At 40.7% G+C, this 18,856-nt stretch overlaps 1 protein-coding gene across 4 annotated transcripts in view; it reads right to left on the bottom strand.

Annotated features, from left to right (window-relative positions):
* SRGAP2 (SLIT-ROBO Rho GTPase activating protein 2) overlaps nucleotides 1-18,856 on the bottom strand; it is a 218,188-nt gene that overhangs the window by 66,254 nt on the left and 133,078 nt on the right. For all 4 annotated transcript variants that reach the window (XM_056844376.1, XM_056844377.1, XM_056844378.1 and 1 more), the window contains exons 5-6: nucleotides 10,876-11,091; nucleotides 9,377-9,505 (exon numbers count right to left, since the gene is read on the bottom strand). In XM_056844376.1, coding sequence (XP_056700354.1) covers nucleotides 9,377-9,505; nucleotides 10,876-11,091 — 345 coding nt within the window. The remainder of the gene's footprint in view (nucleotides 1-9,376; nucleotides 9,506-10,875; nucleotides 11,092-18,856) is intronic.

Raw genomic sequence — 18,856 nt, 5'->3', positions numbered from 1 at the left:
AGCCACTCTGAGCTTGACCTGTTCAGGAAAGGGCGGCCTCAAAATCAAACAAACAAATAAAAAACAGATTTTGCATACACCTGATGTCATCCAATAGGAAGTTCTGAGATGACTATGTGGCTTCTTCAATAGCGGTTCTACAAGGTGAAACTACTGAAACGCCTGGTTCAGTTATAGGCAACAGAGTCTTCCACTTAATATTGATCTGTTAATGCAGTTATATAAAACTGGTTTGGGGGAAAAAACAAGCTAAAAATGGGTTGTGTGAATTGGACTTAGTAACTGCATTCTTAATAAGAGGCTTTAAACATCTCAAGTAAGCTAAACAACTTCCACCACTCGAGAAAAAGACAGAGCCTGTCTGCAAATATTTGAGCAAATGACTTTGATAAAAGGGGAAGAGACAGAGACAGTGAAGGAAAACTTCAAGTAGAAAAACCAGTAAAACCTTTGCTGAAATTACAGACATTAGCATATCAGAGCTGAAAGCCAATCAGTTATCTGAGCCAAACCCTTAACAGAAAGAAGATTCTGTAGAAGTAGTACCCGTTTCTTTGTTTTAAGACATCAATAGACCAAAAATAAAGGAACTATCCTTGCTCCAAGAAATGAAAGCTAAATTAAATATGCTAGGAAACTATCCAAAAGGAAGAAGTACCCATCTGCTTGATGACTGTCTTGCTCAATAAGCTGAAGTCAATGGAAACTCCTGCTTCTGCATGATCATTAGGGATATTACAGGGGCAAGGCAAAAAATAAAATGGGGGAAGGAGAAAAGAGGGACAAAAAGAAGCGTGGAGTCAACCTCCGTCTACACTTTAACAAACATTTCGCCATTGCCTGCTGCAACATGCCTGGGTACTGTGCCAACAAGCTGTGGCAGGTGCGGAGCTCTTGTAAAGCGGGAACGATTGTTGGCTTTACTGGAAGCAATGAAAGGGCATTGAATCCAATCAACCAGCACAGGAACCAAGCCCCAAAACAAAAGCTGCTTGATTGAGAATTTGCACATATGTGTGTGTGTGTGTGTGTGTGTGTGTGTGTGTGTGTGTGTTCCCTTTGGTTAAAAAAGCCATTCAAGCGGCTGCCACTTTGCAGGCCCATTAATACTCCGTGTTTAGGGCCATGCAACCAGCTTCACTGAGAACTGCCATCCAATTATGAGGTGGATCAACTTGAAATTTAAGGAAAAAATTAATACCCATCGAGGTTAATCTACTACAGAGCCTCAGCCTCAAGGATGAATCTCTCTTGGGTAAAGTTGCCCATTTGACACAACATGTTCCAAATACTTAGATTTACCTTTATAAAGCAGGTTGAAAATATATTTGTTTGCATGTCTGTGCATTTGCGCATGCATGCAAAGAAGACTCTTTGTCCATAGCATCACAAAATGAAATGATATAATGTATATTTCATAAACTACCTCCATAAGCAATCAGACAGATTTGTTTAAGACAGCAATGCTTTACGTCTTTATAGCAAGTTTTGGCAGCAAACATTTTTCGGCACCCCCTTCCTCAACCCTAGCATTTTAAAATGTCCAGAATACTGTATTTATTAAGTGTGTCAGTCTTGCCTGTCTTTTCTGGGTTATATAAATGTTTGATGGAAACATTCTCCAAGGAAATCAATTTTTTATAAGAATTTAATGATAGCTCATCCAAATTCACTTCTCAGCATGACAGTTGATTAACTCTTTGCCAGCTAGGAGACTTTAAAAGCAAACCTGGAAAAACACAAGCTAAGGAAGTAATCTTCATTTTAAAATCCAATGCAGAGAGACAGAAAGGGAACAAGGGCATATATATGTAGTAGAGTAAGACCTTGTGCGTAGCTACTATCAAGTAGTATGAGGAACACAGCAGCAATTTTGTGTACTGGTGGTTCATAAGTAGTGTTGAACTGAACACAACTTTCCTGGTTTTCTTGTTTTTGTTTTGTTCAGCAGAGAACCAGTATTTCTTATCTTATAGCTATCACATGGGAGAATTACAAATTAAAGTTCAACTTGTCCGACTATCTTCTGGGGATGTCATCCGTGAAATCTAGAATGAATGAACGAACAAACACACACAACAGATGGTTTCTTTAAAGTCTCTACTGCAATTGCTTGCATGGCTAAAGAGGTAAGCTACTCTTCATTTAAAATTTTCAGACTTAACTTAAAAGTGAGTTGCCTCTTCAATATGTGGCAGATATTTGAAAACCTCTGCCTCTTTACTATTTGTTTCTATTATTGTCACTATGGATTCAGGAACATCCTGAAAATTCACCAAAGACTGTTGTTTAGAAGTCTGACTGGTCTATTATTCCCCACACAGACAAAATGGGCTCCTTATTCCTTTCCTAAGGTTACACGCATTGTTTAAAAGTAGGCAGAAAGATCCCATCACACAGAGAAATGTCTTTTTTGCACCTTAGGTTTGTTTAGAAAGAGACCAAGATTAGGTACCCTTCAGCAATTCCCTGCTGTAGCTTTTAACTACCTAGATAGAAATTTCTGATATCAACTTTATTGGGAAGTGCTCCTTCCAATCACACCCCTTTACCCAGCTAGTCCAACTAACTTAGTCTTTAGCATGTGTGCGTGCACACAAAACTGATTATTATCAATAAAAAAATTCTAGCAAATTCAAAGGCATCAACTCTTCTTCATCAGGGAAAATTTCAAGTGAATGAATGCATTATTGACTACAATTGTTCCAATATGCAGTGCTAATAACCTATGTGCTGGCTTTTGCAATGTATGCATTTTTTAATTCTCAGAGAATGACTTTGATATTTACATGAAGTGGTTAAGTCAAGGGCCTCATTTTTCACACATTTTGAACCACCCCTTGAATATCGTCATCATTGCCTTAGCGTTACTTTAACGGGGTTCTATTTTTCCTAAACATCAGCCTTCATCTCTGCAGTGAAGTGGAACACTGGTGTTACCAAAAGTGTTCTTTCTATTCAGCGTTAAAGAGAGCATTCTTGATTGATGGGTGAATCCCTACTGGATTTGGAGGCAGGGCTAATCTTCCACCTTACTGTCTCCATGGCTAAGGGGAGTATCTATTTCAGATACTGAAGCATTTCTAGGACCCCCCTCCCAAAAGACCCTACCGAAAAATAAAACTGAACTCCTCCTTAACATACTAACAGAACTTCACCTAACTTTATTCCCTAGAAAAAAGTACAGTAGAAAAACAGGAATATTGCAGACTAATAGCACCTGAGCATTGTGGCCCAAATGAATCATTCTGCTGTTATCGGTCCACTGAAGCCTATTTACACCTGCCTTTAAAAAAAGCTGGGGCAAGAATGTCCTCCTTCCCTCTGAATAGAAGATAAATGCGATGTTCCATGCCAATGGGGGCATTCTTGATTGATGAGAAATTCTACTATTTAAAGTTCCATCTATCTGAGATCTGCTGTAGGTGACAGAATCCCAGAACCTGTTGTAGAACTCTGTGCTCCAAGCCACATTGCCAAGGAGGTGTATTCTGTAGTGTCTAATGAAGACAGAAACTACAGCCCTGCTTGAGGCTTTGTGTATGTCCAGACTCAGTACCAGTATCAAAATTCACTAAAGTGACCGCTCCAAAAACAGTGTGCTGGAAACACTACAGGTACAAGATGAACGTGGGTGTTGAATGCAATAGCAATACTTTCGCTAACCTACCTGCTCAGAGAAGCCTTAAGACACATTTTTTTCCAGTACTATTTCACAGTTCCACTAAAGCCCCTCCCTCCCAAGGTAAAAAGAGGGACTCCCCTCCCCAGGAGATGTGAGGAAAACTACCCAGTTTATTGCATGGATCTCATGCATTCCTGTCTCAATTTAGTTTTAAGCAAATAGGAGTATTGGTTCTTGTAGGTTATCCGGGCTGTGTAACCGTGGTCTTGGAATTTTCTTTCCTGACGTTTCGCCAGCAACTGTGGCAGGCATCTTCAGAGTAGTAACACTGAAGGACAGTGTCTCTCAGTGTCAAGGGTGTAGGAAGAGTAATATATAGTCAGAAAGGGGTTGGGTTTGAGCTGAGTATTGTCCTGCAAAAGTATTGTCCTGTAAGTATCAAGATAATGTGCTAATGAGGGTATGGTATGTTAATATGGAACCATTGTATCCTGAAGTGATCTGTTAATGTGTGTAATCCAAAACTAATCTGTATGGCTATTGTTGAATGTTGTCTTTGTCTGGAGGTTTTTCAGGGCAGGAAGCCAAGCCTTATTCATTCTTAAACTCTCCTCTTTTCTGTTAAAGTTGTGCTGATGTTTATGAATTTCAATGGCTTCTCTGTGCAATCTGACAAAATAGTTGGTAGAATTGTCCAGTCTTTCAGTGTCTTGGAATAAGACCCTGTGTCCTGTTTGTGTCAGTCCATGTTCAGCCACTGCTGATTTCTCAGGTTGGCCAAGTCTGCAGTATCTTTCATGTTCTTTTATCCTTGTTTGTATGCTGCGTTTTGTGGTCCCGATGTAAACTTCTCCACAGCTGCAAGGTATACGATATACTCCTGCAGAGGTGAGGGGGTCTCTTTTGTCTTTTGCTGATCGTAGCATTTGTTGTATTTTCTTGGTGGGTTTAAACACTGTTTGTAGGTTATGTTTTTTCAAAAGTTTCTCCATCCTATCAGTGACTCCTTTAATAAATGGCAAGAATACCTTTCCTATGGGAGACTCTTTTTCTTGAGTTTTCTGATTTTTGTTTGGTTCAATGGCCCTTCTGATTTCATTCTTGGAGTAGCCGTTTGCTAGCAGTGCGTGATTTAGATGGTTAGTTTCTTCCTTGAGAAACTGTGGTTCACAGATCCGTCTTGCACGGTCCATTAATGTTTTGATTATTCCTCTTTTCTGTCGGGGGTGGTGGTTGGAGTTTTTGTGTAAGTAGCGATCTGTGTGAGTTGGTTTCCGGTAGACCTTGTGACCTAACTGAAGGTTTGATTTACGGATGACAAGGGTATCAAGAAATGGGAGTTTACCCTCAATTTCCTTTTCCATGGTAAACTGAATGTTTGGATGGATATTATTAAGATGGTTTAGAAAGTCCATTAATTTTTCTTCACCATGGCTCCAAATGGTAAATGTATCATCTACGAACCTGAACCAGACTGTAGGTTTGTAAGGTGCTGATTCTAATGCTGTCTTTTCAAAATATTCCATGTAAAAGTTTGCTATTACTGGACTGAGTGGACTTCCCATAGCTACTCCATCAATCTGTTCATAAAATTCTTGATCCCATAGGAAATAACTTGTTGTCAAACAATGGTGAAATAAGGCTGTTATATCTTCTGGAAAAATCTGGTTAATCAATGAGATTGTGTCTTTAACTGGAACCTTGGTAAAGAGGGATACAACATCAAAACTGATTAATATATCCTTTGGATTGAGTCTTAACGGACTGATTTTGTTGATGAAGTGAGTTGAATCTTTGATGTAAGAAGTGGTTTTTCCAATGTGGTCCTGTAGGAGGGTGGTCAAATATTTCGCTAATTCATATGTTGGGGAACCAATGGCACTCACGATGGGTCGGAGTGGAACGGAATCCTTATGAATTTTAGGTAGTCCATATAATCGTGGTGGTTGTGCTTCAGTCTTGCATAGTTTTCTGTGTGTGTCGGGATGAAGAGTGGAATTCTTGATCAGAATGCTAGTTTTCCTGGTAATTTTGCAAGTTGGATCTCGTTTTAGTTTTTTGTATGTGGCAGGGGCCAGAAGTTCCTCAATCTTCTTTTTGTATTCTTCTGTTTTCATGATCACTGTGGCATTGCCTTTGTCAGCTGGTAGAATAATGATTTCTGGATCTGCATTGAGGGTCTTGATGGCGTTTCTCTCCTTGCGTGTTATATTGCTAGCAGGGGGCTTTGCTTTTCGTAGAATTCTTGCTGTCTCTCCTCTTATTTCCTCAGCATCTTCTTCAGGTAGATTACGAATGGCAGATTCTACATTTGCAATGATGTCTTCCACTGGAATTTGGGTGGGAGTGACTGCAAAGTTTCCTCCCTTAGCTAAGATGGAAGTTTCTTCAGGTGAGAGTTGTCGGTCTGTCAGATTGAAGATAATCCGTTTGTTGTCAAGTTTTGGACTGTTCTGTCTTCTTTCCTGTAATTTGTTAAACTTTTGCTTCTGTCTGGAAGTATGGCTGGTTAACCCCTGTTCCATTTTTCTGTAGGTGAGATTATCAATCTTGTCCCAATCATGGCTTCTCATTTTGTGGCTAGTATTGATATGTAAGGAAAACAACTCCTTGTCTGTGGCAGCAAGTTCTCTGCGGGTAGTGTGAATTCTCTCTCGTAAGAGAGCCCGTTCTAGATGGTCATAAATGCGGTTAGCTCGTGAAGTTTTAAAGATTCTTTTACTTGTGAGAAAAGATGGAATGGTTCCAGTGTCTCTGCATCGCAGTAGAAAAGTTAAAGAACAAAGTAGAAATCATTATTCTACCAGCTGACAAAGGCAATGCCACAGTGATCATGAAAACAGAAGAATACAAAAAGAAGATTGAGGAACTTCTGGCCCCTGCCACATACAAAAAACTAAAACGAGATCCAACTTGCAAAATTACCAGGAAAACTAGCATTCTGATCAAGAATTCCACTCTTCATCCCGACACACACAGAAAACTATGCAAGACTGAAGCACAACCACCACGATTATATGGACTACCTAAAATTCATAAGGATTCCGTTCCACTCCGACCCATCGTGAGTGCCATTGGTTCCCCAACATATGAATTAGCGAAATATTTGACCACCCTCCTACAGGACCACATTGGAAAAACCACTTCTTACATCAAAGATTCAACTCACTTCATCAACAAAATCAGTCCGTTAAGACTCAATCCAAAGGATATATTAATCAGTTTTGATGTTGTATCCCTCTTTACCAAGGTTCCAGTTAAAGACACAATCTCATTGATTAACCAGATTTTTCCAGAAGATATAACAGCCTTATTTCACCATTGTTTGACAACAAGTTATTTCCTATGGGATCAAGAATTTTATGAACAGATTGATGGAGTAGCTATGGGAAGTCCACTCAGTCCAGTAATAGCAAACTTTTACATGGAATATTTTGAAAAGACAGCATTAGAATCAGCACCTTACAAACCTACAGTCTGGTTCAGGTTCGTAGATGATACATTTACCATTTGGAGCCATGGTGAAGAAAAATTAATGGACTTTCTAAACCATCTTAATAATATCCATCCAAACATTCAGTTTACCATGGAAAAGGAAATTGAGGGTAAACTCCCATTTCTTGATACCCTTGTCATCCGTAAATCAAACCTTCAGTTAGGTCACAAGGTCTACCGGAAACCAACTCACACAGATCGCTACTTACACAAAAACTCCAACCACCACCCCCGACAGAAAAGAGGAATAATCAAAACATTAATGGACCGTGCAAGACGGATCTGTGAACCACAGTTTCTCAAGGAAGAAACTAACCATCTAAATCACGCACTGCTAGCAAACGGCTACTCCAAGAATGAAATCAGAAGGGCCATTGAACCAAACAAAAATCAGAAAACTCAAGAAAAACAGTCTCCCATAGGAAAGGTATTCTTGCCATTTATTAAAGGAGTCACTGATAGGATGGAGAAACTTTTGAAAAAACATAACCTACAAACAGTGTTTAAACCCACCAAGAAAATACAACAAATGCTACGATCAGCAAAAGACAAAAGAGACCCCCTCACCTCTGCAGGAGTATATCGTATACCTTGCAGCTGTGGAGAAGTTTACATCGGGACCACAAAACGCAGCATACAAACAAGGATAAAAGAACATGAAAGATACTGCAGACTTGGCCAACCTGAGAAATCAGCAGTGGCTGAACATGGACTGACACAAACAGGACACAGGGTCTTATTCCAAGACACTGAAAGACTGGACAATTCTACCAACTATTTTGTCAGATTGCACAGAGAAGCCATTGAAATTCATAAACATCAGCACAACTTTAACAGAAAAGAGGAGAGTTTAAGAATGAATAAGGCTTGGCTTCCTGCCCTGAAAAACCTCCAGACAAAGACAACATTCAACAATAGCCATACAGATTAGTTTTGGATTACACACATTAACAGATCACTTCAGGATACAATGGTTCCATATTAACATACCATACCCTCATTAGCACATTATCTTGATACTTACAGGACAATACTTTTGCAGGACAATACTCAGCTCAAACCCAACCCCTTTCTGACTATATATTACTCTTCCTACACCCTTGACACTGAGAGACACTGTCCTTCAGTGTTACTACTCTGAAGATGCCTGCCACAGTTGCTGGCGAAACGTCAGGAAAGAAAATTCCAAGACCACGGTTACACAGCCCGGATAACCTACAAGAACCAATGAACTCTGACCGTGAAAGCCTTCGACAATAAATAGGAGTATTATTCACCAGATTCTTCAACTGCTTTGGACGTCATTTGATTTGAAGAGGTTGTTTGGTTCTTATGCACACTTAAGGCAAATTTTGTTTAAGTATCATTTACAACTTCTTTGAAACCATCAAATGATGAACCAAAATACAAAAGCAACAGAAAACAGGAAGTACCAATATAGCATAAGTTTTTAATATAGCTCTGTCAGCACCCCATGTTCACAAAATGGAGGAAAGAAAAACGATGTAAGCCACTTTGGGTCCCCACTGAAGAGAAAGGTGGGGTAAAGTAAATTAAATAAATGAAGTAAATAAAATAAATAAATACTCAGCACCACCTGGTTCTCTAGCATTAACAGGTTTGCAGCTCAGAGAAGAGAGAACAATAAAGGCCTCCAGCAAATGCTTGAACTGTGCAGCAAGTGAGCATGACCTGTTTGATTTTATGACTGGCTGAATAACAAACAGAGGACAGCAGGCAAATAGGAGAATTAGTTTGCTTGTTTGAAGGTCCCTGTTTTCCCTCTCCTTCAACCAATTACCCTCAAGGCTCCCCAATGACTATTTTTAACCTTGATTGCAGGACACTATTATAGTGGCTACCAAGAAACAGAGAAAAGCAGTGTCCAGCAGCAACCAGTGACTCTGCTCTGCTCAAGGAAGGCATTCAATGCAGTTAATGCATCAGCTCTGCTGAACAGGATACCCAAAATAACAAATGACAATGATTGTAGTCACCCAAACTCCTTTCAGCATACCAAAAATCAGCTATTGGATCATTAGCCTATATACTTCATAATTAAAAATGCAATTGTTTATTCTGTTAATATTTCATAAAATTAGCTCCATGGCCTGAGAAGCAATCTGAACTCAGAAGGATGATGTCACTATCCTATGAGGACTGCTGTCACTAAAGGGGTTAAAAGGAGGACAAAGGTATAATGGGGTTTTGCAGCAGTGACATTCAATACAGGTGCCCAAACAACAGCACACTTACATCAATGAGATCAGACAGGTCATGGATATAATACTTGAAGACAGATGCATTGGTGGCCTCCAGAGCCAGCAGATACTCATTTCTTGCCTTAATAGCCTTCAGTTTATTTTCTGTGTATTTTGCCTGGCGCTGAAAAGAAACAAGAGTTTATTTGAAAAGAAAGAAAAGGGACCAGAGGAAACAATCCTTGCACTTATACAGCATTTATTTTACCTCTCAACCCCACTTTCATTGGAGTTCCGTGAAACCTTTTACATCTTTATGCAAAGCAAAAACAAAAGAGAATTATATATCAAGGGAACCACAAAACTTTTATATCTTTATGCAAAGCGGAAGCATTGTACACCAAGTGAATCACAAAGCTATTGGGTCATGAAAGAATGTAAAGATAAATCTGACTGGCAACCGGTGGGCAGCAGCTTTCTGCAAGACTATTTTGTCCACCCACTGCTTGTAATTCTAGACTTCCTCATCCTGAAGATTCCTACAGAGTATAATCCAGCAATGTGGCTGGCACCCAGGGTTGACCTCTGCAGCAGACATTGTGAGGACAGGTGTGAATTCCTGTTTCGCAGAGGCTGCCTGAGGACCAAATAGGCCAGATTCCCTGGGAGGTAATGGGCTCTCCTTTGTACAGCACAGAAGAATACAGCATAAAACTACTTGGTAAAGAGAGAAGGGCGACATAAGCCAGCGGTACGGAATTATAATGTACACTGAACTGGCTCCCTTGAGCAGCTGGAAGTTCTTGTATGGGTGTCAACACTCACGGGTATGTACATACACAAGCTTAAATTAGCTCTTCTTGAGCCAAGGCAGGATTCTGTGTGCCTGAAACTGATCACTTAGCCCTTGATCATAAAAACCATGTTTACTGACTAATTACAATTAGGCGGCAATCCTAGGAACATTTTCCTGGGAGCAAACCCCATTGAATGACATGGGAATTACTTCTAAGTAGACCTGCTTAGGATTGCTCCCTTAGTCCTCTAACACAGGTTGACTCTACCCAATATCCTGGCTTCCAACTGGCTGATGTTTCCATAGAAAAAGTGAAAAAAGCAAGACAGTGGGCTTAGACTGCAGTAATGCTACATAGGATTGCACTGTCAGTAGACTAAAACCAAAGGGCCTTTTTTGTTATCACTTTAATTAGTTTGTCATCTTGGGAGATACTTTGATTAAAAGGATATAAACATGTACAGTAATAAATAAAATATATTCTAAAATTACACTCTTCCAATAATAGTTGATCTCCCAAGCCACTATGTTAAATATGTTCTTGTACCCATGATTTTCATTCACCTAACTGCTGGGCAGGCACACTTTTTCCCCACTCCATCTCATCTAAATGTGTATCAATATATCTAATTCTCCAAATTTGTGGATACAATTCCAGAGACTGAGCCATAAACAGACAAGACAAATCTTCCTACTGTAGAGGAAGAGAAAAGCTTTGCTGCGACCCAACATTTATCACAACTATGCCACTCACGTACCTTCTCTTTCATTTTCTCAATCTTCTTGACAGAACTGCGTCGGACATGTTTTTCTTCAAACTTGACACTGGAGGCTGAATCAGGGGAGCGTGGTGTTTGCTTGTCCTCTTGCTTCACAGACTTCCCAATCTGCTTCTCTTCTTGCTTCTCTGCCTCCTTCAGCTTGCTCTGGGCACTGATGCTGTCTGCATTGTACATATGGTAGGTCTTCATCACCTGTAACAAACAAAAAAGCTCTAGTTTGTTGTTCTGCCAGGGGACTCACACCACTGAGCACATAACTTGATGACCAGAGCTTTGCTTAGTGCTTAAACTTCAGCTAAGGAAATAACTCTCATAACACACCATCACTTTTCTATGCACTCCCCCCTTAAGGCCAATAAGACCTCAAGATTAGTAACAATAAAATAAATAATGTACAATAATATTGTACAACTGAAATATTGACCAGGAAACACATAAGGTACACACTGAAACAATCAATTCAGTCCACAGGCCTTCCAGAAAAGAAATGTCTTAAAATTAGACTGGAAGGCCTGAAGATTGATGGTGACTCTCTTCTCCAGAGGAACTGAATTTCACCTAGTTCCATAAGATGCATTTATATGTATGTAAGCCCTCACCTGGATGGCCCAGGCTAGCCTGATCTCGTCAGATCTCAGAAGCTAAGCAGGGTCAGCCCTGGTTAGTATTTGGATGGGAGACCATCAAGGAATACCAGGGTTGCTGTGCAGAGGAAGGCACTGGCAAACCATGTCTGTTAGTCTCTTGCCATGAAAACCCCAAAAAGGGGTCGCCATAAGTTGGCTGCGACTTGAAGGCACTTTACACACACACAAAGGTACTGTACAGAACATCTGCACTGAAGCACGTTGTTATATATCAGAACTTTTAAAAATACATATCAAGCAATTCAGCCTATTAAAACAAAAGCTATAAAGGGCTAGAGAAAAACAGCAAGAGGAACCAGCAGCAGCAACGTATTTCTGCTTCCAGTTGGAATCTGAAAATGCAGTAAACGGGAAATTAGGAAAAGCTATTTGGATTGGGGGTAACAACCCCCCAAAAAGTATTGTTTGTGTTCTAGTTTCTAGATGAGTCGCTCTGAGCCTGGCCTTGGCCAGGAAAAGCTGGCCTATAAATCCAATAATAATAATAAATAATAATGTTGAAGTGGACATTAATTATCAAAAGTAGGGTGTTTTTTTTTTTTTTTTTTTTTGAGAACTGTGAACAGTTGCCAGGGGAAGCAAAAATGCTTCCACAATCCCTCGTATAAGCACATCTTTAATGGACTGATAGGTAGTGCACTAAACCCCCCATTTCCACATTTCGAATCTATGCAATATAACAAGCTATACGGCCCTTGCAGGATGACTTTTTGTGTGGTAATAGTGTATCAGTTTTATATTGTAGAAAACTTTAAATAAAAAATTACTTCCTCCCTCGGAGTGGAAAGTTATTTTCTACCAATACTAACATTTCTATTTTTGCTTATGTTCTGTGAAGATAAGCAAGCTGAGGCAAATGAACCATCTGAATTCTTCCCTCTTACTGACACTTAAGGACACTAGGTAGATTTTTTTTTAACTTTAAGAAGGAAAAGTGTGCTAAGGTTTGAGAACCTCAGATTAGGGTATCAACTTTTCACCTCTACCATGTGCTAATTCATCTTTTTATTTCTTAGTATCTATCTACCTCAGGCCCTGTTTCCTAAAAGTGGGTTGAATATTACTTCTGTGCTTTAATGGCATGGAAGAGGAGTGACAAACACTTTAAGATTCCCAAATATTATTGTCAAATATTATTCTCAGGAGCCCTGAGAAGTACCTTTGAAATCCAATACCAATTGGCTTGTAAACATGCTCAGCAGAGAGCAGATGTCTGTTCCAACCCTGAAATCCTGAAACAAGCCAAGCTGCTGCCTCACCTCCTTTCAGTTTTCGGGCACAAAGCCACGGAGGCTTGTTTCACCTCCGTTTGAACTTGACTACAATTTTTAAGCAAAATACATTCTCACTCCTGCGGTGATTAACTAATGCTTCTTGGTTATGGAAGGAAGTTGGAGTTAAACATGCAAACCCAAGTCAATATTAAAGAGAGACTTTCTGAATAATTTACAGGCCACAGTTGAGTTACTACATATAGGTAGGTTTTTTTAAAAGCAGCCCTGAGATTAATCTCTGCAAGCAGGAAAGCCTGCATTCCTCCCGGCCCCACAAAACATTTGGAAGGAAAGCTAGGTATCACAGAAAATGGCCGCGCGGACTCATGAGTGCTGTTTCACTTCAGGTCTTCTGAGAGGCTGGCGCACGCAGCAGCTCTCCCAGGTCTCCACCCAGTGGTACACCACTCCTCCTGCTCCTCCACATGAGGGGTGGTCTCTAATCTGGTGAAACGGGTTTGATTCCCCACTCCTCCACATGCAGCCTGCTGGGTAACCTTGGTCCAATCACAGTTCTCTCAGAACTCTCTGATCCCCCACCTACCTCACAAGGTGTCTGTTGTGGGGGGGGGGGAAGGTGATTGTAAGTTGCTTTGAGTCTCCTTAAAGCACTGGTTCCCAACCGGGGGTCCATGGACCCCCAGGGGTCCACAAGAACTAAATTAAGGTCCATGAAACAAAGTTATAAACCGATAATAAATTAATATTTTCAATTAAAAGTTCTCTATTATAAAATATATATATTCAAATATTATTCTAAGTTTAATGTTTAACTAACAGTTATGATTAAAGTTTATTTTCAAATTCTCGGAATTTTTATTTTGAACCTTGGGGTCCCTGCACCGAACAAAAAAGTCCTAGTGGTCCCTGGTCAAAAAAAGGTTGGGAACCACTGCCTTAAAGACAGAGAAAATCAGGGTATAAAAACCAACTTTTCTTCTTCTGAAACTACCTGCCTCCCGGAGGGATTCTTAGTATCTCCTGGCTATCTATACAACCACCAGCTGGTCATTTAAAATATCTCCCGCTAAGAGGGCCAGCACTCCAACAGTGTCACCATTTATAGGATATGCCTAGTGCCCGTGTCTCCCAATTGCTCTGATTAGCTACCGCTGGGACAGCTTGCTGCACTTGCATACTCCAGGGATCCAGTAATCTATTGACCAACCGCAACCTTACCCCTTTCAATAATGGGAGGCTTAACGTTGTTACAGAGAACAAACTTCCAACATTCAAATTAATAAAAATCATATTAAAAATAAATTAAAAAGAAAAGAAATTTTCCACATAGATACTCTGCCCAGCAATGAACCAGGCAATTTGTTCACTCTTAGACATTTAACCACAGCAGCCAAGCAGCTATTCAGGACCGCTATCGCCTCACCAGGAGATTAGGATAAGGATATACAGAGCTGGGTATTGTCAGCATATTGATGACAACCAACCCCAAAACTGCTTATGATCTGTCCTAAAGGCTCTACATAGAGATTGAAAAGCATGGGGGATAAAACTGCACCCTGTGGAACCTCGCAAGATAGGTCCCACACTGCTGACAACTGGTTTCCAATAGCAACCTTTTGAGTCCAATCCATGAGGAATAATTTGAACCAGTTCAATGCACATCTCTTGATACCTATTTCTGCCTCAACAAGATGACAGGATCTACTGTATCAAAGGCTGCAGTTAAAACCAATATGAGCAACAGAGAGGCATGACCTTTTACACATGTGTAACCACTAAAAGAGATTAAGATCCATTACCATGCATGTAAAGGGTGAGGGGGAGCATCCCTTTACAACTTTGATTGATCATGGGGCAATATTAACTCTCCCCTTTTGTTCATATTAGCAGGGGTTTGCTGCTATACTACTACTAAGTATGTTCTAAATTGCCAACTAGGAATGAGAAGGAGATTAGGACAAGACTGACAAATAAAGGAGGAAGGGGGGAGAGAAGAATGAAGGCAGACCATGAAAGGAATAAAGCAAAATGAAGGAGAAAAGTATGGAAAATAAATTAAAAAAGGAAAGGCTGTTTTGTTTTCTATAACACACTAACACTGCTACCCTTTTGCAAGAATTGGTTGGACAGACAAAACTATGGAGCTTGGTGTAACAAAAAAAGTGGAAAACCACAGGCTGCTGGAAACAACAACCTTGTTAGGAAGCTGCAGCCTGGCAACAACTATAGCAACCATGAGCTGTGCTGGCTGGCCTTGCCTTGCTCCAATGCTGACTCGGTTAATGGGTTTAGCAGGATATTCAAGCGTTTGCCTCCTTGTAGTAAACTTTGCAGAAAGGCATTGGCGAGCAGAAAGCAGAGCTTCTGTGCTCTGCCTTCCCTGTGCCCCTAGTGGCTGCAGTATAGAACCGCATTAGAAGTAAAATGAATTAAGATTCATTGGCTGAATGGAACATGATGCTGGCTTTGAGGGCCCTCCAGCTGAGTTGGGTCCCAGGAATTGTGTCCCCCCCCCAGTCCCCCCTCTCAGCAGCCCTGTTCACAGGATTGTGAGGATAAAATGGGGGAAAGGAGAATTATTTGGGTCCCCATTGTGGAGAAAGGCGGGCATAAATGAAGTAAATAACATAATAATTATAGCTAAAGATGGGGGGGCAAAGAAAATGTTGGTTGGGTGGTGGGACGGAGAAAAGAAAATAGGGAAAGGTGACAAGATGAGGAAAAGATAAAATAATGTGGGGAGGGGATGCAGAGGTGAATGAAGTGCCCCACGCAAGTCCTTGCATGTTCCCCACCATGTAACTGGTCCTGGCGGCTGCCACCAAACAACTTGGCCCAGCCTCATGGCTGGCACCACACAGAGTTTTCACAGAGAGAAGCTTCCAGATGGAGGAAAAGAGGGAAAGCTGAAGACATAAAGATAGATTGGCTGGTGGGTGGGAAGGAGAGAACGCAACAGGAAAAGGAGAGAGGTTATGAGAAAGGTTATAGAGGTTTTCAGGGAAGGGAAGGAAACAGTGACAATTAGATGCCCCCCAACAAGTCCTTGCAGGTCATCCCCCTCACTTGTGGAATTCCATTAAAGAGTTCCACTATTTGTCAGAAGTTGGACAAGAAAAGATCACAATACCAGCACAAGAAGCTACTCTCTTCTCCCTTGGAACATAAGGGCACTAGCACTCACACTGCCAGTCTCTTTTAAAGCTTGGAGAGATTTCACAAATGAACTTCAAAAAAGTACAGGCAACTCCTGTGTCAAAATAAGGAAATACCTTCACTGCTTGCACACAGCATTTGCAATTATATAATGGCCTCTCCAGACCACAACATGAGGTTACTATTTCCTGATGTAAGATCCCTAAAGATAGCCTTATCTCTATGCACATTGTACATTCTTGAAAGGAGAGTAATTCTTCCACTGTGATGGTGTCAGGAGATATTCTTGCAAAACCTATGTCCCATGTGACACAATCCCACAAATTACATTATTATTTTACATTCCAGGGCACTTCCACAGGTTCCATTCCAGAAGGCACATAAGTGGCAGCCACTCTCACATGAAGTAAGGCTAAATATCTGACAGACGCAGTGGCCAAGGGATATATTTTGTACGCCTCTTCACGTTTGGTATCAATCTATCCCCTCAAAAACTCCTCACAATCATATCATGTTGCTACTTAGCAGTCACAGTGACCTAATTGAGGAGTGGCAAAACAGCATAAACTTTCTTAACGGAGCATGCTTATACATTTACCGAGGCTAATTATTCCCATTTTCAAGGAAGCTAGGGAAAAAAGCCACAAGCAAGACGAGCCCTCCAGTCTCCTGCAGAGCACGGCTGCTATATCGCCACGCCAGCCTAATGTTCAAAATGCTAAACATCTGCAGCTGGAATTCAGTAAAGTACTAAAAATTCCACTGCACCACACCAAGCAGCAAAGGCTCTGAACTCTGCAAATTTTAAAAGCCATCCAAAACATTTGGTTATAAATAAGATGTGACCTCTATCCGTGTGTGATTTGCTGATTCATATCGGCTCAGCACCACCAGTCTGTACCTCGAGTGTCGTGATTAATAACCTCAGCTCTGTGCCAGGGTCAATATGTTTTGGTCTCTAGAGAATTCTTGAACCATCTTTTTCACAGGGGATGTGGGAAAGGAGTTTGGCTGTGCAACAACTGCTGTTGACTAGGCAAAATCCATGAGCAGCCTGGAGTTCTGCGCAATAGCCCCAAAGAAAACATTTGGAAGACCTGGTTGTTAAAATAGAAACAATTTGGTCACAGCTGCCAAGAAGACAAATTTAATCAACATGAAAATGTATCCCATTCAGCTGTGCGTGAAGAAATGTCCCAGAGCTGCAAGTGAACTTATGAACACATTTATTCTACCTCTCTAGGCAACATCTCTTCGTTGGGTGTACATGCTAGCTAGATATGCTACTGAGCAAAAAGACAGAACTGAGGCTGGTAGTGTAGTGACTAAGAAATGAGCTACAAGTAGATAAGACCCTGGTTTCAACCTTACCTCAGCCATTCAATCCACTAAAGGGTCTTAGACAAGACAAGCCACCATCTTGGATGAACTAAGTCAACAACTAAAAACTGCTGAAAGGCAACAGCATGCAGCACTACGCAATATACAGACAAGGGAGTTCTTAATAATATGTTCCAGAAGGGTAGCTGTATTAGGCTGTGGCAATAAAAATAAACAGGAGTCTAATAATAATAATAGCCATTAAGCGGGAATCTAATGGCACCTTGAAAACAACACAATTTTATTCTCACATAAGTTTTCATGGAGTACACTTCACTGTGTCAAATGCACCACAGCAGCTCCACACTAGGCTAGGGCAGCTCTAGTGATTATTTGCAATCTAACCCAGCAAATGTTGCAGAGTAAATGATGGGATAAGTGCTGGTATTCAAGGTTTGTTGTAGGTTTTCATCCCTTGATATATGTCTGTTAGGAGCTGTAGTTTCCTCAGCGGTATGTTAGCAAGAACAGGATTTCCTTGCTCATGAACAACACAGCCTACTGCATAGGCAAGCCTCAGGCGACATCAGAACCAGCTAGATTTGAGTAGGCTCCCGCCAGAAATGGAGCCTCCAAACTCTAAAACTGATTCTGCAAGGGTGGCGCCTCAGAAAGTAACAATTTGGAACATCTGGATCTGCCCAAAAAATATATCCAGAAAAGAACTGGGCAGCTCTGCCTATCTCTTACCAAACTATTTTTTTAATGTGCACGACACATGTGCATGCCCTGGTATTTATGACAGAAACATTACACCATTTTCCAGACGCAGCCTCCGAAGCCTAGGTCTGATAACAGCGAAAGCACAACACAAGATGTTTCACTTTCTCAATCATTCACATAGCAAGAAGGAACAGTGGGGAAGGAACAGTGACTGTGTGAAGATAGACCAAGGTGGAAATCTTACTTGCGGTATCAGACACATTTTTTTGTATGATTTTCATTCATAATTGGACGACCTGGTGTAATCATTGAGGGGATGACCTTTTTGGAACTCTGAAATGGTGAATTTCAAGTCTATGTGAAAATTAGTGCAAGATCTCTTTTACAAGATCGTTGAACGGATTAGTCCATGTAGCCTATTGCTGCTAAGAGAAAAGCTTATCAACAAGACCTATGGCTCACTTTGGACAAATCTGTGGTCCAGAAATTATGCACTTGATATAGTGACAACGTGTTCTATTGGGCCTTGGACAGTGGATTTTCTTAATACCTTTTGAGCATAGGTACAACATCTTTTCAGTCAATTTCTGACAGATGGGCTTCTGGTGAATTGACAGCAGTGTGTATACCATGCATTCCTAAATATGGAATAAATGGGACCAATTGTGTATGGCTGATTACAGCTGAATTTAATCTCAGAGCCACAGCTATTTTATCATGCACAGTCCCTAAGCCTTGCTACTATCTGGAGCCAATCTGAAAGATAATCAGATGACAGGAGAAAAGGCAATAGAGATGCAGCCAAAGAATAAAAATGACAGAAAAAAATATATCTACTGTATTTACAACAGACAAGTGAATGCATGCTGCTTCAGA

This window comes from Euleptes europaea, chromosome 2 (genome assembly GCF_029931775.1).
Source record: "Euleptes europaea isolate rEulEur1 chromosome 2, rEulEur1.hap1, whole genome shotgun sequence".
Taxonomy (NCBI): domain Eukaryota; kingdom Metazoa; phylum Chordata; class Lepidosauria; order Squamata; family Sphaerodactylidae; genus Euleptes; species Euleptes europaea.
This window is presented reverse-complemented; position numbering and strand designations above follow the sequence as displayed.